The sequence below is a fragment of the Mus caroli genome, chromosome 5 (assembly GCF_900094665.2).
Source record: "Mus caroli chromosome 5, CAROLI_EIJ_v1.1, whole genome shotgun sequence".
In the NCBI taxonomy this organism is placed as follows: Eukaryota; Metazoa; Chordata; class Mammalia; order Rodentia; family Muridae; genus Mus; species Mus caroli.
This window is the reverse complement of record NC_034574.1, coordinates 89,221,824-89,235,711: the sequence shown is the minus strand read 5'-3', so window position 1 is coordinate 89,235,711 and position 13,888 is coordinate 89,221,824. Positions and strand designations below refer to the sequence as shown.

Sequence of the window (13,888 nt, the reverse complement as noted above, 5' to 3'; positions counted from 1 at the left end):
AAATATTTGCTGTTAAATGAGAACGTTGGACCTGAAAGAATTGAGCAATATACGTAATGGCATTACATGACATGAACACTGTAACAATGAGTGGAAAAAGTAAATTTCACAGTATAAGCTATGGTTCATTCTCACACACACACAGAGATGCATAAACAGACACACAACAAAACCAAAAAAAAAAAAACACACAAAAAAACCCCACTCCATTGATAGTATTTTACAGACTATAAAAAAGAGAGAGCTAGTAATTCCACTAAAGAGCCCTCTTCTCTGTTCTCCTGCAGTATTTTAATTCATGTTCCTCACTTCAAGCACAGACTGATGGCAGTGTAGTGTTTGGATTTCCAGGAGTCAGATGGAAAACGAAATTTATGTTCTAATCCTGGCCAACTCATTTATCCTGCCCCCACCAGTTTTCTTTCTTTCTTTTAAATTATTTGATTTTCTTTTTGCTACCACGTGCACTTTATTGAATCCACTGTGGACAGATATGTGAAGGTAACATTTGCATACGCATAGGATAAAGGGTGAAGGCTTCAACCTAGTGGGAGGGCCAGATGTGGATCGTGGAACACAGGGCAGCTAGAATCCAGAATGTGGCATCCTTTGTGAAAACGATGGAAAGACTATCACAGAGGTGTTAGAGAAAATAATGATGCAGATAATGACCATAAGGATGCTGAAGATCAGGGAGCTGATATTCAGGCACTTGGCAGTGGAGGCGTAGGCCTGGGCTCCAATCACATTGCCCACCACCGTCTTTCTGTCCCTGGACTCCACAGAGTAGGCATAGGCAATGAAGCCCAGGCAGCAGGCATTGAAGAAGAGTGTATTGAACAGGGACCAGACCACATGGTCAGGCACAGACACCTCTCTGGGCATGTTGATTACGGTAGTCCTCACAGCAGCTGAGTTGTTGGGTTCCCCCAGCTCAGTCAGCCCATACTCCTCTTTGATTGTCTCATAGCTTGGAGGAAGTCCGGCATTGGTGGGCAAGAAGGCTTTAGAATTGTGGCCCATGGTATTGACTCTGGAGCAACTGCCCTGTCTGGAGGATGGCTGCTGCTACCCTGGTCTATTTGATTTTCATATATGATATATATGATGAATTTTACTACTTTCCACCTTCCATTATTACCTTCTCTCATCTCTCTCCTCCCACTGAAACACTTCTTCCCAAGCCCCTCTCCTGGTTTCATGCCTTGATGTGTGTGTGTGTGTGTGTGTGTGTGTGTGTGTGTGTGTGTATTTATCTATATGAGTGAGAGAGAGCACCACTGAGTTTAGCTAGAGTTGCTAGCATGAGCAGTGTGTGTGTGTGGTCACTTACTGAAGAATGGATAAACTTTTCAGAGGCTGCACCATTGAAGAAAGTGACTCACACCGTGGTCCCACCCTTCTACAGCCTTACCCTACCACCCCACCCGGCAACCATTAGCTTCTAGTAGTCCCCCAGTGTGAAAAACCAGAGACTTATCCTGGAGATTAGTTACTTTAGAATCACTGTGACTTGACCACATAAACAAGGGAGAAAAGATTTATTTTGGTTTGTGCTTTCTGAAAGATTTCAGTCCATTTATAGTAGAAGAGACAAAGAAGCTCAGGTCATGGTGATGGAGGCATGGGTTCACATCATGGTATATCAGGAGGTAGAGGTCCTAGATCTGAACAAGTATAACCTTCAAAAGACTCACCCCCTATTGGCCTAATTCTCTCAGCTGGGGTTCACCTTCTAATGACTCAGCAGTCTTCAAAATTGTGCTGTGCTACAAGATGGGGACACACTGCTCAAAACATGGGCTTGTAGGTGACATTCCTGATTCATACTATTACAATAACATGTGACTCTAAAGGGCTACCCAGTTGGGAGGGGAGGTGGGGAAGAACTGGGAGGAGGAGGAGGAGAAGGAAGAAGAGGAGGAGGAGGAGGAGGAAGAGGAGAGTAAACCATAATCAGGACATATTGTATGAAAATCTATTTTTAATAAAGGAAAAAATCTATAAATAAACTTATAACCATCCTAAGTAAGCAAGTAAACTACAACAAAACAAAGACAAAAATCAAACCAAAAACCATTGCTGAGTGTAAGTTTACATTGTGCTTCCTAGCAATGTGCCAATAAGCATCAGTATGACAGGACATAAGGGTGTTAATAGTTATCTATGTTCAGTATGCATGCTAACTACTTTTCTAGTTGCTGTTGTTAAATACCTAACCAGAAAAAGCAACTTGAGGAAGGAAGAAGGGAATATTTTGGCTCACAGTTTGAGAGTTCTTGAGGAGTTGGGGGGAAGGCACTGCAGAAACTCACAGCTAAGCAAACCACTGAGGAAGAAAAAAAGGAATGTGGCTGTTTGATTGGCTTTCCCCTTCTCATTTTATTCAGTCCAGGATCCCAGCCTATGAAGTAATGCTTACCATACTCAGGTTATGTCTTCCATAGATCAAAGACACTCCTAGATGCGTGTTACATAGGTCAATCAGGATTCAGTCTCGATGACAATGGAAATTATCCAGGACAATATATTAGGGGAAAACACCAGGATAAACAAAACAAAGTATGTTGTTTTAGTAAAACTTAACTAAAACACTGTGTGTGTGTGTGTGTGTGTGTGTGTGTGTGTGTGTGTGTGTAGTTCTTAGGACCAAACCTAGGGCCTCATATGTTTTGGGCAAATACTGTGTCACTAAGCTAAAGTCATAGACCCAAGACTTCTTAATATTATTTAACTGGAGTAGTATCGGTTTTGGAGAGTAAAACAATGCAGTTGATAGCATGTCGGGATTATTTTTGCACATAATCTCCCCTCTCCCTACACACTGAGAATGTCTGGGAAAATGATGGCTAGCACAGCAGGTGTGGGAGCTGACTAATTAAGGTAATGTGGGGTATTTCAGAAGTTTTTGTCTTCAAATGACAGTTCCCACTGTTTTTCTTTTTCCAGGCAATGTAACATGCAAAGGGGAAAGGGTTTTGTGTAGTGATTCTCCTAACTTACATCATATGAAGATATTCAGACTTGTAACTTCATCTTGATAAAAAGGAGGAACCGAAAAGGTCAACCAGAGAACACAAATTAGAATGTGTGAGGAGCATGAGTCATTTTAGAACTAAAGTAAAATACAGGCTCCCTCTTCATAGCAAAAAATCAGCTACCTTGAATAAAAGTGAGAAACACGTGTGCTTGGTTCATTCAGTTCAAATGCTGAGCTTTGGAACCACAAATGTAGCTATAGAAAGAATGTGTTAGTACATATGGAAGAGTAGCAACAAGGCACTGGAAAATTTGTGATAGGGGCTGGAGAGATGACTCAGCGATTAGAAGCACGGACTGCTCTTCCAGAGGCCCTGGGTTCAATTCCCAGCAACCACATTGTGGCTCACAACCATCTGGAGTGGGATCTGATGCCCTCTTCTGGTGTGTCTGAAGACAGCTACAGTGTACTTGTATACATAAAATAAATAAAGAAATCTTATGAAAGAAACTTTGTGATATTAGAAATATTGTTCTTTCCTGGATCTTTTGGGGGAATAGGCCAGCAATCGAGACAGGCTAAACAAAGAAGTGGAATACAGCTCTGAAAGAACACAATGACAAGATTATCCATACACAGGAAGAGCATAGTCCTTTGATTAAGATCACTGTAAAGTCAGCCGTTGGAAGGTTTCCTGATTCATTTGACCCGAGTGTATTAGCACTTGGTTCTGTCATCCCTCCTCTCCTTTCTCTGGTCCTCCCACCACTTCCTTCTTTGCTGCTGGTAGGGATTGAACCCAGGACTTTGACTTTGCTTAACTTATGTTAATCATATGGCCTACCAATAAGTTGTCACCACCCAGGTCAAGACTTCTTTCATAACACATAAAGTTCCTGAGGGCAAACCAATACTGAATCCTATACTTTACCCTTACATGCATAAGTCACTGAGGTTGATTTCTGGGGGTGGGAGTGGAGCATCACCATTCGATCTAGGATTAAGTTTATTTAGTGTGCTAAACCAGATTCTGTACTATTTAATTGGATAAACATGAAGTACAGAACACACCTATGATGTATTATAACAAAAAATGTTTCATTTTAATCCAGTTAAACCTTAACTATAACATATTGTTTCCAGAAAACAGAGGAGACAATGGATCAAAACTAATGCCAATGTTTGTCTAAATAATCAGCCAAACCAGAAGTTCAGCGTTGTTTGGTATATTACTTCAATTGGCATGACTGGTTCCTTCAATAAGTCAGGATTATAAAACAGGGACTTTCAGATAAAGTCAGACTTAAGAGCCATATTAACAAGATGCACTATGGGATCCTAGATTGGAGAAGGGTTGGGAAACGAAGCTTTGGAGACCATTTGTATATCTGAAGGAAGCACCGCTCATCATGTAGATAAGGCTCACCATTGTTTCTCCTTCCTGCAGCTGTCTCTTGACAAACTCTGCTTTTCCATCTTCTTATACATGACAGGATAGATCAGCTAAGCTATCCTATTCTCATAGGAAGGATCCCCTACAGAGCCCTCAGCATAGCGATGTAGCTAGTTCAGCCTTCTCCTCACAGAAAGGGAAATGCTGTTACTCTGAAAGTGGGTGTTTCTGTTTCAGATGAAGAGAAGCAATTTCCCCAAGATCATATAATAAGTAGCAGAGCTGAAAAATTGGTATTTGGCTATATCCTTTTCTACAGTCATTGGGTTTCACTACACCTAGTTTACATGTCAGAGTACCGTTCCTCTGTGCTGTGGGCTTTCCAATAGGGATGAGGATATGCAGGGTTGTGAGAGCATCAAGAAGGCTGTAGGAATCCCTAGGGACAGATGATTGAAATAACTCTTTTGAGACGGTACAAATGGAAGGTCAAATAATGGAAGCGTAGAACAATGCCAACAGTGTCAACAACAACAACAAAAGACTGGGAAAGCCGGGGTATGTGTAACAAGCTTGGAGAAGACCTAGGGAGAGTGACAGAGACACGTGCTGAGTTTACAAATGTGGAAATCCAGGTTATAAGCATCCTTGAAAGGCAGTGGGGCACCCTGTACTATTTACAGGTTAGGTAACAGATTTATGAGCATAAAATCCACATGTTCCTAAAAGTCCAATGGTATCTGGAACAAGAAAAGGTTCTTACTCTTAAGATGAAACGGTTTTTCTTTTTTTTTCAATTTACGGAGTAAGGGAATCCATCTATTTGACATCCCAGAATTTCAATATAGATGTTCTTGAGGATACCCAAAACAAACTCTACTGACCTTTCAGCGAGATCAAGAAACAAAGGAGAAAAGGGAGTAACTAATTATGAGCGCCTGAAAACAGACTATGAATGTTTTCTTGAAAAGGCCTTACTTTCATTTAGATGAGCTTATGCTAAATAGTATAAATAGTCTAAATAGTGTGCTTGCTTTGCTAGCATTAAAAGTTTCGGTTATGGGGCTGGAGAGGTGGCTCAGCAGTTAAGGGCATGGACTGCTCTTCCAGAGGTCCTGAGTTCGATTCCCAGCAACCACATGGTGGCTCACAACCATCTGGAATAGGATCTGATAACTTCTTGTGATGTGTCTGAAGACAGCTACAGTGTACTTATATATAAAATAAATCTTAAAAAAAAGTTTTGGTTATAAAATCGGATATGCCATCTTCATTCTATTTCTCCGGACCCTGAGCCATTCAGCGTTGTAGTGTGACAGATCCTGCCTATGCTGCCTGGAGGTTTACTTACGTGCTTACCAGAAACAGTTTCTCAGCTCACTTTTCAGGTATTTAATGACCTTTCATTAAGTTTATGGCTAATGAAATCTAAGCAAATATTTTAGGCAGACCTTTCAGGAAACTGCTTACAGGGGAAAAAAAACTTTTGCATTGTCAAGAAAATAAATTCCATAGTTAGAATTCCAACCTCCATAGCATCTTTTCCTGTCTTTGAGCAGAAGAAGGCCCCATCCTAGTATATGAGTTAGAAGTTCTTCCTCTGAAGTACAAGCAACCCTTTAGTCGATGGAATTCTTCTCCCATCCTAAGCATAAATTGTCATAAATTGCATAATTATGTGTGGTGGGCCCTGACAGAAGTACTAGCCTACGAAACAGCAGAGGAAGTCACACTTTAAAGATAACATGGTCCTATTATTCAGAACTGTCCTGGAATTGGCCATTAGCAGACCTTTTAATGTGAGAGCGAGAGAAAAAAGTTATTTCTGATTTATTTTACTATCAGATAATTCCTAGTAAATGAAGACAGCATGGGCTAGATGTGGTACCACATCTGTAACTGGCGGTTGGAAGACCGAGGCAGGAGGATCCTGAGTTTGTGGCTAGCCTGGGCTGATCTACATAGTGAGTCCCAGAGCAGCCCAAGCTACATAGTGAGACCTTGTCTTGAAAAATAAGAAACAAACCAAAGATACTGATGGTATGATTGGAGGAGGGCTACCACTGATCAAACATTCATAGATAAGGAATTTCAGATTTTATTATCTGCTAGGGATAGAGCTCACAGTAAGGGATGCCAGGCAAATATGTACACTCCTAATTAAAGGATACTGTTCCCTGGTTGTTCATCTACATATTATATAGAGATAGTTGGCCAAATGGCAAATGGGAACTGTGCTTTGATAGATCATATATACAGAGAGCCTCTTAATTTATTGTTATAAATGGGCTGTCTGCTTTGTTTATAGACTATGATTCAATCCATGGTGGTGATGACAATGGTAGTGCCTTATTGTGCCTCTGTTTGGTGACTTCCCAATGTATTTTGCAGCAGTTAATCTTCTTGGGACCTTCTTGAAGAAGTTAGGTCAGAGCTTCCTTCTGGCCCCACACTCCCAGTAAAAAGATTAAGACTCAAAGTATATTTACAAATACCTTGCCCATATAGCTAGGCTCTACTCTGATTAGATTATAGCTTAGTTAACCCATTTATTTTAACCTACATTCTGCCATGTGGCTTGTTACCTGTGCTTGGGTATTGTGAGTCTGCCTCCTCACATCTTCCTGAGTGGTTCTTCCTGTGTCTGGCTCTATCCCAGAATTCTCTCTGCCTCCCAGATGTCCCACCTTCTATTTCTTGCTAAGCCATAAGCCATAGGCTTTTTAATTGACAGGTGATACATCCATACAATGCACAAGATATTCTTTCTATACATTCTCTCTATAAAAAAACCCATAATGATCAATTTAACTATACTTTCTATACCAGACTTGGGCATGATTGCTGCCCTGTGTCTGCTCCCTGCTTGGAGTAGGAAATATCTTGAGGAAATATCTTCCTCAAGAGAAGGAGCACCATAGAGAATGGAAATTACTGGGAAAACAGATAGCAATATAGACGACAGATATAAGGAGCAGTCTAGCTTACTAGTTTAGTTTTTTAATTAATTTGTTTTAGACAGAGTTTAACTATGTAGCCCCAACTGGCCTGGAGCTCACAGAGATACATTTGTCTCTGAGTTCTGTGATTAAAGGGTGCATCATCATGCCCAGCTAGCTAGTCTAGGTCTCATGTGCTTGCTTGCATGTGCTATAGTATAGGTGCTGAAGCAAGGCTTTGAAAATCCTATAAAGACCTGCAGGGTACAGTAATCGATTTTATTGATTGGAGGTGTCACATGTCAGCCACCTCCCAGTCTGATAAACTGAGGCATGAGATGTTTATTTTGTTAGTAATGATGGTCCAGCTAGGAGATTTGTGGACAATAAGGAAGTACTAGAAGGAGTGGTAATGCTATTGATGGGATTGAGGAGCAGGATCTAGATACAAAGTAATCCAGGGCTTGAAATAGATAGTTCATAAAGAAAACGGACAAGGACTATGAAGGACTCTGCTTACTGTTTTATGGTGGGTAACGTATCATATGATACAATAATAACATGTGAAACATATTCATCTATCAAGAGTTGTAGTTTGAACGTGAAATGTCCCTTAGGCTCATGTGTTTGAATACTTGGTGCCCTGCTGGTGGTGCCATTTGAGAAGGTCGTGGGACCTTTAAGGGGTGGAGCTTCGCTGGAGGAAGTGGATCACTGTGGGAAGCTCAGGCCTATTCCCTTCACTTCCTGCTTCCTGGCTGTGGATGCTTTGTGACTGACTGCTTCCTGCTCCTGCTGCCGTCATGGATTGTATCCCCTTGAACTGTAAGCCAGAATACACTCCTCCTCCTCCTTTAATTGCTGCTTGTCAGATATTTTGTCAAAGCAACAAGCAAAGTAACTAACACACCAAGACAGTTGTTTAATTTTTGGTGAAATCCACAGCCAATCTGGAGACAGGAACAAGGGCAAGGGCAATGGAAAGAGTGGATAGGCCAGGAGAAGAAGCATTAAGTCACCCATCTTGGATGTACGTACCCATGGCAGTTGGCACCTTCAAGTAATAAAATAAGAAGCATCTCAGTATGGTGCATGGTTGTAATCTGAATCCTTGGGAGGGTGGGGTAGGAGAATTGCCACAAGTTCCAGGTTAGCCTGAGCTGCACAGAAGGCCACCATGCACCATAATGTGAGACCTTGGCTCACAAACAAGCAAGCAAACAACAACAAACCCCAGTGACTTGAAGAATAGCTTGGTTGGCAGAGTGCTTGCTTAGCATGCACCAAGTCCTTGCTTGGTTTGACTATGTGGTTAGCACCACATAAAATCAGGCCTGAGAGTCCAGTCCTGTAATCAATGCATTGGGAAGCAGGATGATCAGAAGCTCAAGCTCATCTTTACTACATTGTAAGTTCAAGGCCAGCCTGGGGTCACTAGATTCTATTTCAAAACAACCACCCAGAACCCATGTTAAGAGTGTCAGTATGTGAGGATGAACTGGAGGAGTTAGAGAAAGGGGAAACCATAACCAGGATATATTGTATTGGTAAAGAACTCTATTTTTAATGAAAGAAAAAGTATGTCAGCTGTGGTAGTGCATTTTTGTTATCCCAGCACTTGAGAGGGGTAGATAGGTGTATCTCTTGGGCTTGCTTGTCTGTTAGCTTAGCCTACTTGGTGAGGTACAGTTCAAAAAAAATCCAACCAACTAACCAACCAAACAACTAGCCAACCAACCAACCAACCAACCAACCAACCAACCAACCACTAACAAGAAAATCCCTAGAAGCCAAACCTTCAAAAGCAATCAAACAAATTAGGTGCATAACTATTGAGGAATGACTGACCCCTGATCCTGGGGTTGTACTTTAACTTCCAAATACACATATGTAGGTGCACCACAGACACGTGCAAGTTGATACTTGCAGGAAATGAACACATGCAAACAAACATAAAACCCGCAATAAAAACAAAACAACAAAAAATATATAAAAAAAAAATAGAGAAAGGAGAGGGGGCGATATCGAGGACAAGAGCATAGAAAATGTAGTTCAGTGAGATGTAGAATATGTCAGGTCATAGAAATGTAGTTTAGAGGTCCTATAGGGAGACCTGGAAAGTAAAACCAATACAGATGATCTCAATGTGTATCTGTGTACATTTATGTGCCATGTTTGTATATGAGTGGTCACGAGCACATGTGTGATATGTGTGTGGGGGCACCAAAACACTTTAGCTGTTGTTTCTGAGGTTCTAGCCGCGTTGTTTCGTCCTTTTTGCTTGTTTTGTGCTTATTTTTGAGATAGGGTATCTTACTGCCCCAGGAACTCTCCGAGGAGGCTAAGTTGGCTGGCCAGTGAGTCCCAGGGATCTGCCTACCTTCCAGTTACTCCTGGCTCTATGAGGATGTGTCCCCACACTCAGCTCCTTTTTTTGTGGGTTCTGCAGGATCAAACTCGAGCCTTCTTTCTTGCAATTCGAGCACTTTACTGGCTGAACTATTATCAAGGACACTATTTCAGAGTTGAAGTTTTTGGCTCATGTATTTATGGTGCTGGGGATCAAAACTAGGGCCTTGTGTGTGCTACAGAATGATAAGCCAATGAACTACATTCCAGACCAAATTATAGTTGTTCATATTCATGAGATGGGATAAAATGTATTGAACGATCTTACTAATATTTTTTAAGATTTATTTTTATTTATTTATGTGTTTGGTTCTGTGTATGCTTGCCATGTGTGTGTAGGTACCCTTGGGGGCCAGAAGAGGGTGTTGAATCTCCTGGAGCTTGAGTGACAGGCATTTGTGAGATGCCTGATGTGGGTGGCAGGAACAAGTGTAGGCAGGGCTCTTAATGACTGAGCCCTGTGTCTGCAGCTCCAAGTTACCTCTTTAAAAGGATAAGCTTTCCTTCAACCCATTGATGTATAGTTGTACTTATTTACAGAATATATTTCTCTAAATGTGTACATTGTTGAAATGATCAATTCTAGAAAGTTAGTGTATCCATCGAGATAAAGATGAGTAGTCATCAAGGAGATAAAACTGGTGCCCAGGGAAGTCAGGAGAGGATGTTAGATCTCCTAGAACTGAAGTTAGGGATGGCTGTGAGCCCCCATGTAGGTGCTGGGTATCAAACAGAGCCTCTGAAAGAACAGCCACTTAGCCACTTAGCTCTTAACCACTGGGCTATCTCTAAAGCACACCTCCCCACCTCCACCCTATTGGGGTATATAAACATCCACATTCTTTATTCTAAATGTTCTAATTACCCCTCCCCTGTCTTCAATGACTGGGAAACATTTACTACTTAAAACTTAAGACACCAGCAGTGAACATTGACCCTGTAAATCTGAGCCTCAAGACCAGCAAGCCTCATCATTTGTCAGTACTCTTTCTATCTGCAGCTGCTCTCTGTCTTCCTGTTATTAGGCAGTAGATGGTGGGGAGTATCAGATGGCTGAGGTAAAAAAACCACCAACGATTTCCATCTGTCCTTCTAGGCATTGTTCATCTGATTTGTGTCACCTTTCATTTTTGGCTCCTTCTCTGAGAACTTCCTGTTTATGTGTCAGCTTCCTCTGCAAGCACTGTGCAGTCCACAGGCATGAGGACTGTAGCGGTTTGACTGTCTTTCCTGTGCTGGGAAAGAACACAACACACCTGGTATGTATGTGTGCTTACTGTGCAGGAGCTAGAAAGCTACCTACAGGCATTTGGAGACATGTGAGACATGTAAGTATCACATTTATCTGACTTAAATTCTGAAGTCTTTATTTTCCCCCTTTGCAACATTTGCTAGTCTTTCTATTTTGGGAGTTATGTGTCAAGAAATTTACTTAGTCAGGTGCTATGCAGGCAGGTTCACTATCCTGGCCTCCTGGGGTAACTTGTTGGCTTTGTTGTTTACAAGGCCAAAGATTACTAATTACTATTAGTATCTTATCAGGTTGGACTAAACCAGTTGGGATTGAATAGACTTCTTGCATGATTAAGGCCATCTTAACACCTCTTACATAAAGTGTTGCTGTGTGTGTGTGTGTGTGTGTGTGTGTGTGTATGGGGGGGTGGGAAGGAGGATTGGGGGAGAGGTTGCTAGCAGGAAATAGAAACTGAACCAGGATGGAAAAAAGGTAGCTGGTAGGTTTTTTTTTTTTTTTTTTTTTTTTACCCAGAGGGGCTTTTTCACTCATTCACACTTCCTGGTAACAAGAAGAAAGTGCAGTTCTGTTCTCCATAAATAATTTGCATTTATAATTGCACCCCCTTCCTCTCAAGAGATAAAGGCTTTAAACATTCAATAACAAGGCCTGAGATAAAGGCAACCAACACGGTGCCTTAAGAGTGCTGAAAACAACATATATTTGAGGATAAAACATATTGAACGGTGTAATCGACTCTGGACCGGCGTCGGTAAATACCCAGCACAAAGCCATGCGCCGGGAGAGACCGAAAAGTGCAAAATCCAAGGCACATGCAATTTGCTTCTAGCTCTGTTGGTGGAAGAAGCTTCAGGTGGCACAAGTAAAATCCTCCGGACCTAAAATAGAAAGCTCCATTCACACGGTAACCAATAATATTTCCAGTTTACACTTAAATGTTTTCACTCCGTAACGGTCGCAAACTGCCAAATACAATTTTATCGCGAGAGAGGAGAATTAAAAATAGGACGGGGTTATCGCAGAGCGTCATAGGCTTTTAAACCCACCTCCCGCCACGCAACTTACACATGCTGTTTTTAAAAAAAAAAAAAGAAGTCAAGAAACCCACTGAGGGTGTCAGAAAACATTTCCTTGGGTCGTTCCACCTCACCTGAGGTCTCCTTAATAAACCACCCAGAATGCCCTGAGCTCTGCTGTGGGCCTGCGTGGGCCAGGGTCAGGAAACAGTGCAAGCATCCGCGTGTCCCTTCCCCATCCCCAGCATCAGCACCTAGGTTCTGCTAATCGTACGAGTCTTCTCGGCTTCTACCCTCCACTCAATCTAATAAAGCAGAATTTTTTTTTTTTTTTTCAAAACACCAGCGAGGGCGAGGGTAGGAAGCGAGCCAGGCGCTTGGCCGCCCCGCGCGCACGCGCACCTCCCGAAGCGCGGCGCGCCGGAGCCCCGCCCCCTTTTCCCTCACCCCACCCCTCGGCGCCGGGGAGTGACTGACTCCCGCCAGCCCCTCCACGTCAATCAACTCTCCTCCTCCTCCTCCTCGCACTCTCTGCACCTTGTTATTAATCTCTAAAGCGATAGCGCCTGGACTTCTCTCCCCGGCCCTCGGGGTTGTGAGCGTGTGTGAATTAGAGCGAAGGCATCGAAAGCTCGCGTCTCTCTCTCTCTCCTCCCTCTCTTTCTCTCTGCTCGGCCCCGGCCTCGGCAGCGACCCGGCTCGGCATCAACCCCCGCGGCGGCGGCAGCCTCAGCGCCAGGAAGCCAAGGCCAAGGGCGGGCTCCGCGAGGCTTTCGCAGCGGCGTCTCGGGCGACCGCGGGCCCTCTCCTACGCGTCCCGGTTGCCCCGGTCGTGCGCGGCGCGGCCCGCGTCCCCCCTCCCCGCCCCCCGATCCGTCTGCTCTGCGTTCCCTTCGGCCGCCCTCCGCCGCCTCGGTGGTTCCTCAGGCGGCCCGGCCCGGCCCGCCCGCCCCGCGTCCCCTCCGGCCGGTGCCTCTCCCCCCGGCGGGCTGCCTGCATGTCTTTACTGCCCTCAGCCCCGCCGCCACCGCCGCCGCCGCCTCCCCCGCCGCCGCAGCCCCAGCAGCAGCCGCCCCGCCGCCGCCGCCGTCGCCGCCGCCCGGACCCTGGCGCGCTGAATGCAGGTGAGGAGGGGGCGCGGGCCTCGGCTCTCGGCCCTGCGCGCTCGCCTTCTGGGGCCCGGCCTCCCGCCACCGCCGCGGCCCCTCGGGGTGAGCGGGCGGGCGTGGGTGTTTGTGTTTGCGTCTGAGGTCTGGAGGGGAGCATCTGTGGGGCCCTGGTACGCGCGCGCGTGTTGTGTGTGTGTGTGTGTTTCCCCAGCCGCGGGGAAATGGCTGCTGGTGCTCGTTCTGGGCCCGCGGAGGAGAATGAGGTAGAGTGTTTCCGTGCCTCGGAGTCGGACCGGGAGTGGAGCGAGGGGGAGCGCGTCTCCCCGGGGAAGTGAGGTGGGCGAGGGACGAACGTGTGTGGGTGTGTGAGTTGGGACTTTGGCGGGCGGGAGGCGGCCCCGCGGCGAGTGGGTGTGCGTGTGTGTCGCGTGTGTGTGTGTGTGTGTGTGTGTGTGTGTGTCGGGCGGCGGGAGCCGGCCCGCGTCGCCTCAGGGGGCGCGGGTTCCCGGCCGTGTGCGTGTGGGGAGGGGGACGGAGTCGGGGACCCCAGAGCGTCGTGGTCCTTCCGCTTCGAGGCCGGGGCTCGGAGCCTCACAGGTGAGAACGGCTCGGCGGGAACCCACGCCGTGGACGCGGGAGGCAGTGCGGCCCCCACGGCAGCGGGCGGCGGGCAGCGGGGGCTCGGGCCGCGGTTCCCGAGGCCGGGGCCGCGGCAGGAAGCGCGCCGGCCTGCAGCGCGGCCTAACCGTCTTCGCGCCCGCTGGCTCGCCCGCCCGCCCGCCGGCCT

The 13,888-nt window shown here is 45.3% G+C and overlaps 1 protein-coding gene and 1 pseudogene across 8 annotated transcripts in view; one reads left to right on the top strand and one right to left on the bottom strand.

Annotated features, from left to right (window-relative positions):
- Positions 1-585: 585 nt before the first annotated feature.
- LOC110295413 lies at positions 586-1,023 on the bottom strand (annotated as a pseudogene).
- Positions 1,024-10,972: 9,949 nt separating this feature from the next.
- Cnot6l (CCR4-NOT transcription complex subunit 6 like) overlaps positions 10,973-13,888 on the top strand; it is an 87,305-nt gene continuing 84,389 nt past the window's right edge. For 2 of the 8 annotated variants that reach the window (XM_029476937.1, XM_021162285.2), the window contains exon 1: positions 13,266-13,364. Coding sequence is in view for 2 of the 8 variants with exons in the window: in XM_021162285.2 (XP_021017944.1) it covers positions 13,360-13,364 (5 nt within the window). In the remaining 6 variants the exon portion in view is untranslated. Of the gene's footprint in view, positions 11,050-13,061; positions 13,117-13,264; positions 13,438-13,513; positions 13,699-13,888 lie in introns of those variants that run through there. The other 6 variants (XM_029476935.1, XM_021162286.2, XM_029476938.1 and 3 more) reach the window with 6 other exon arrangements.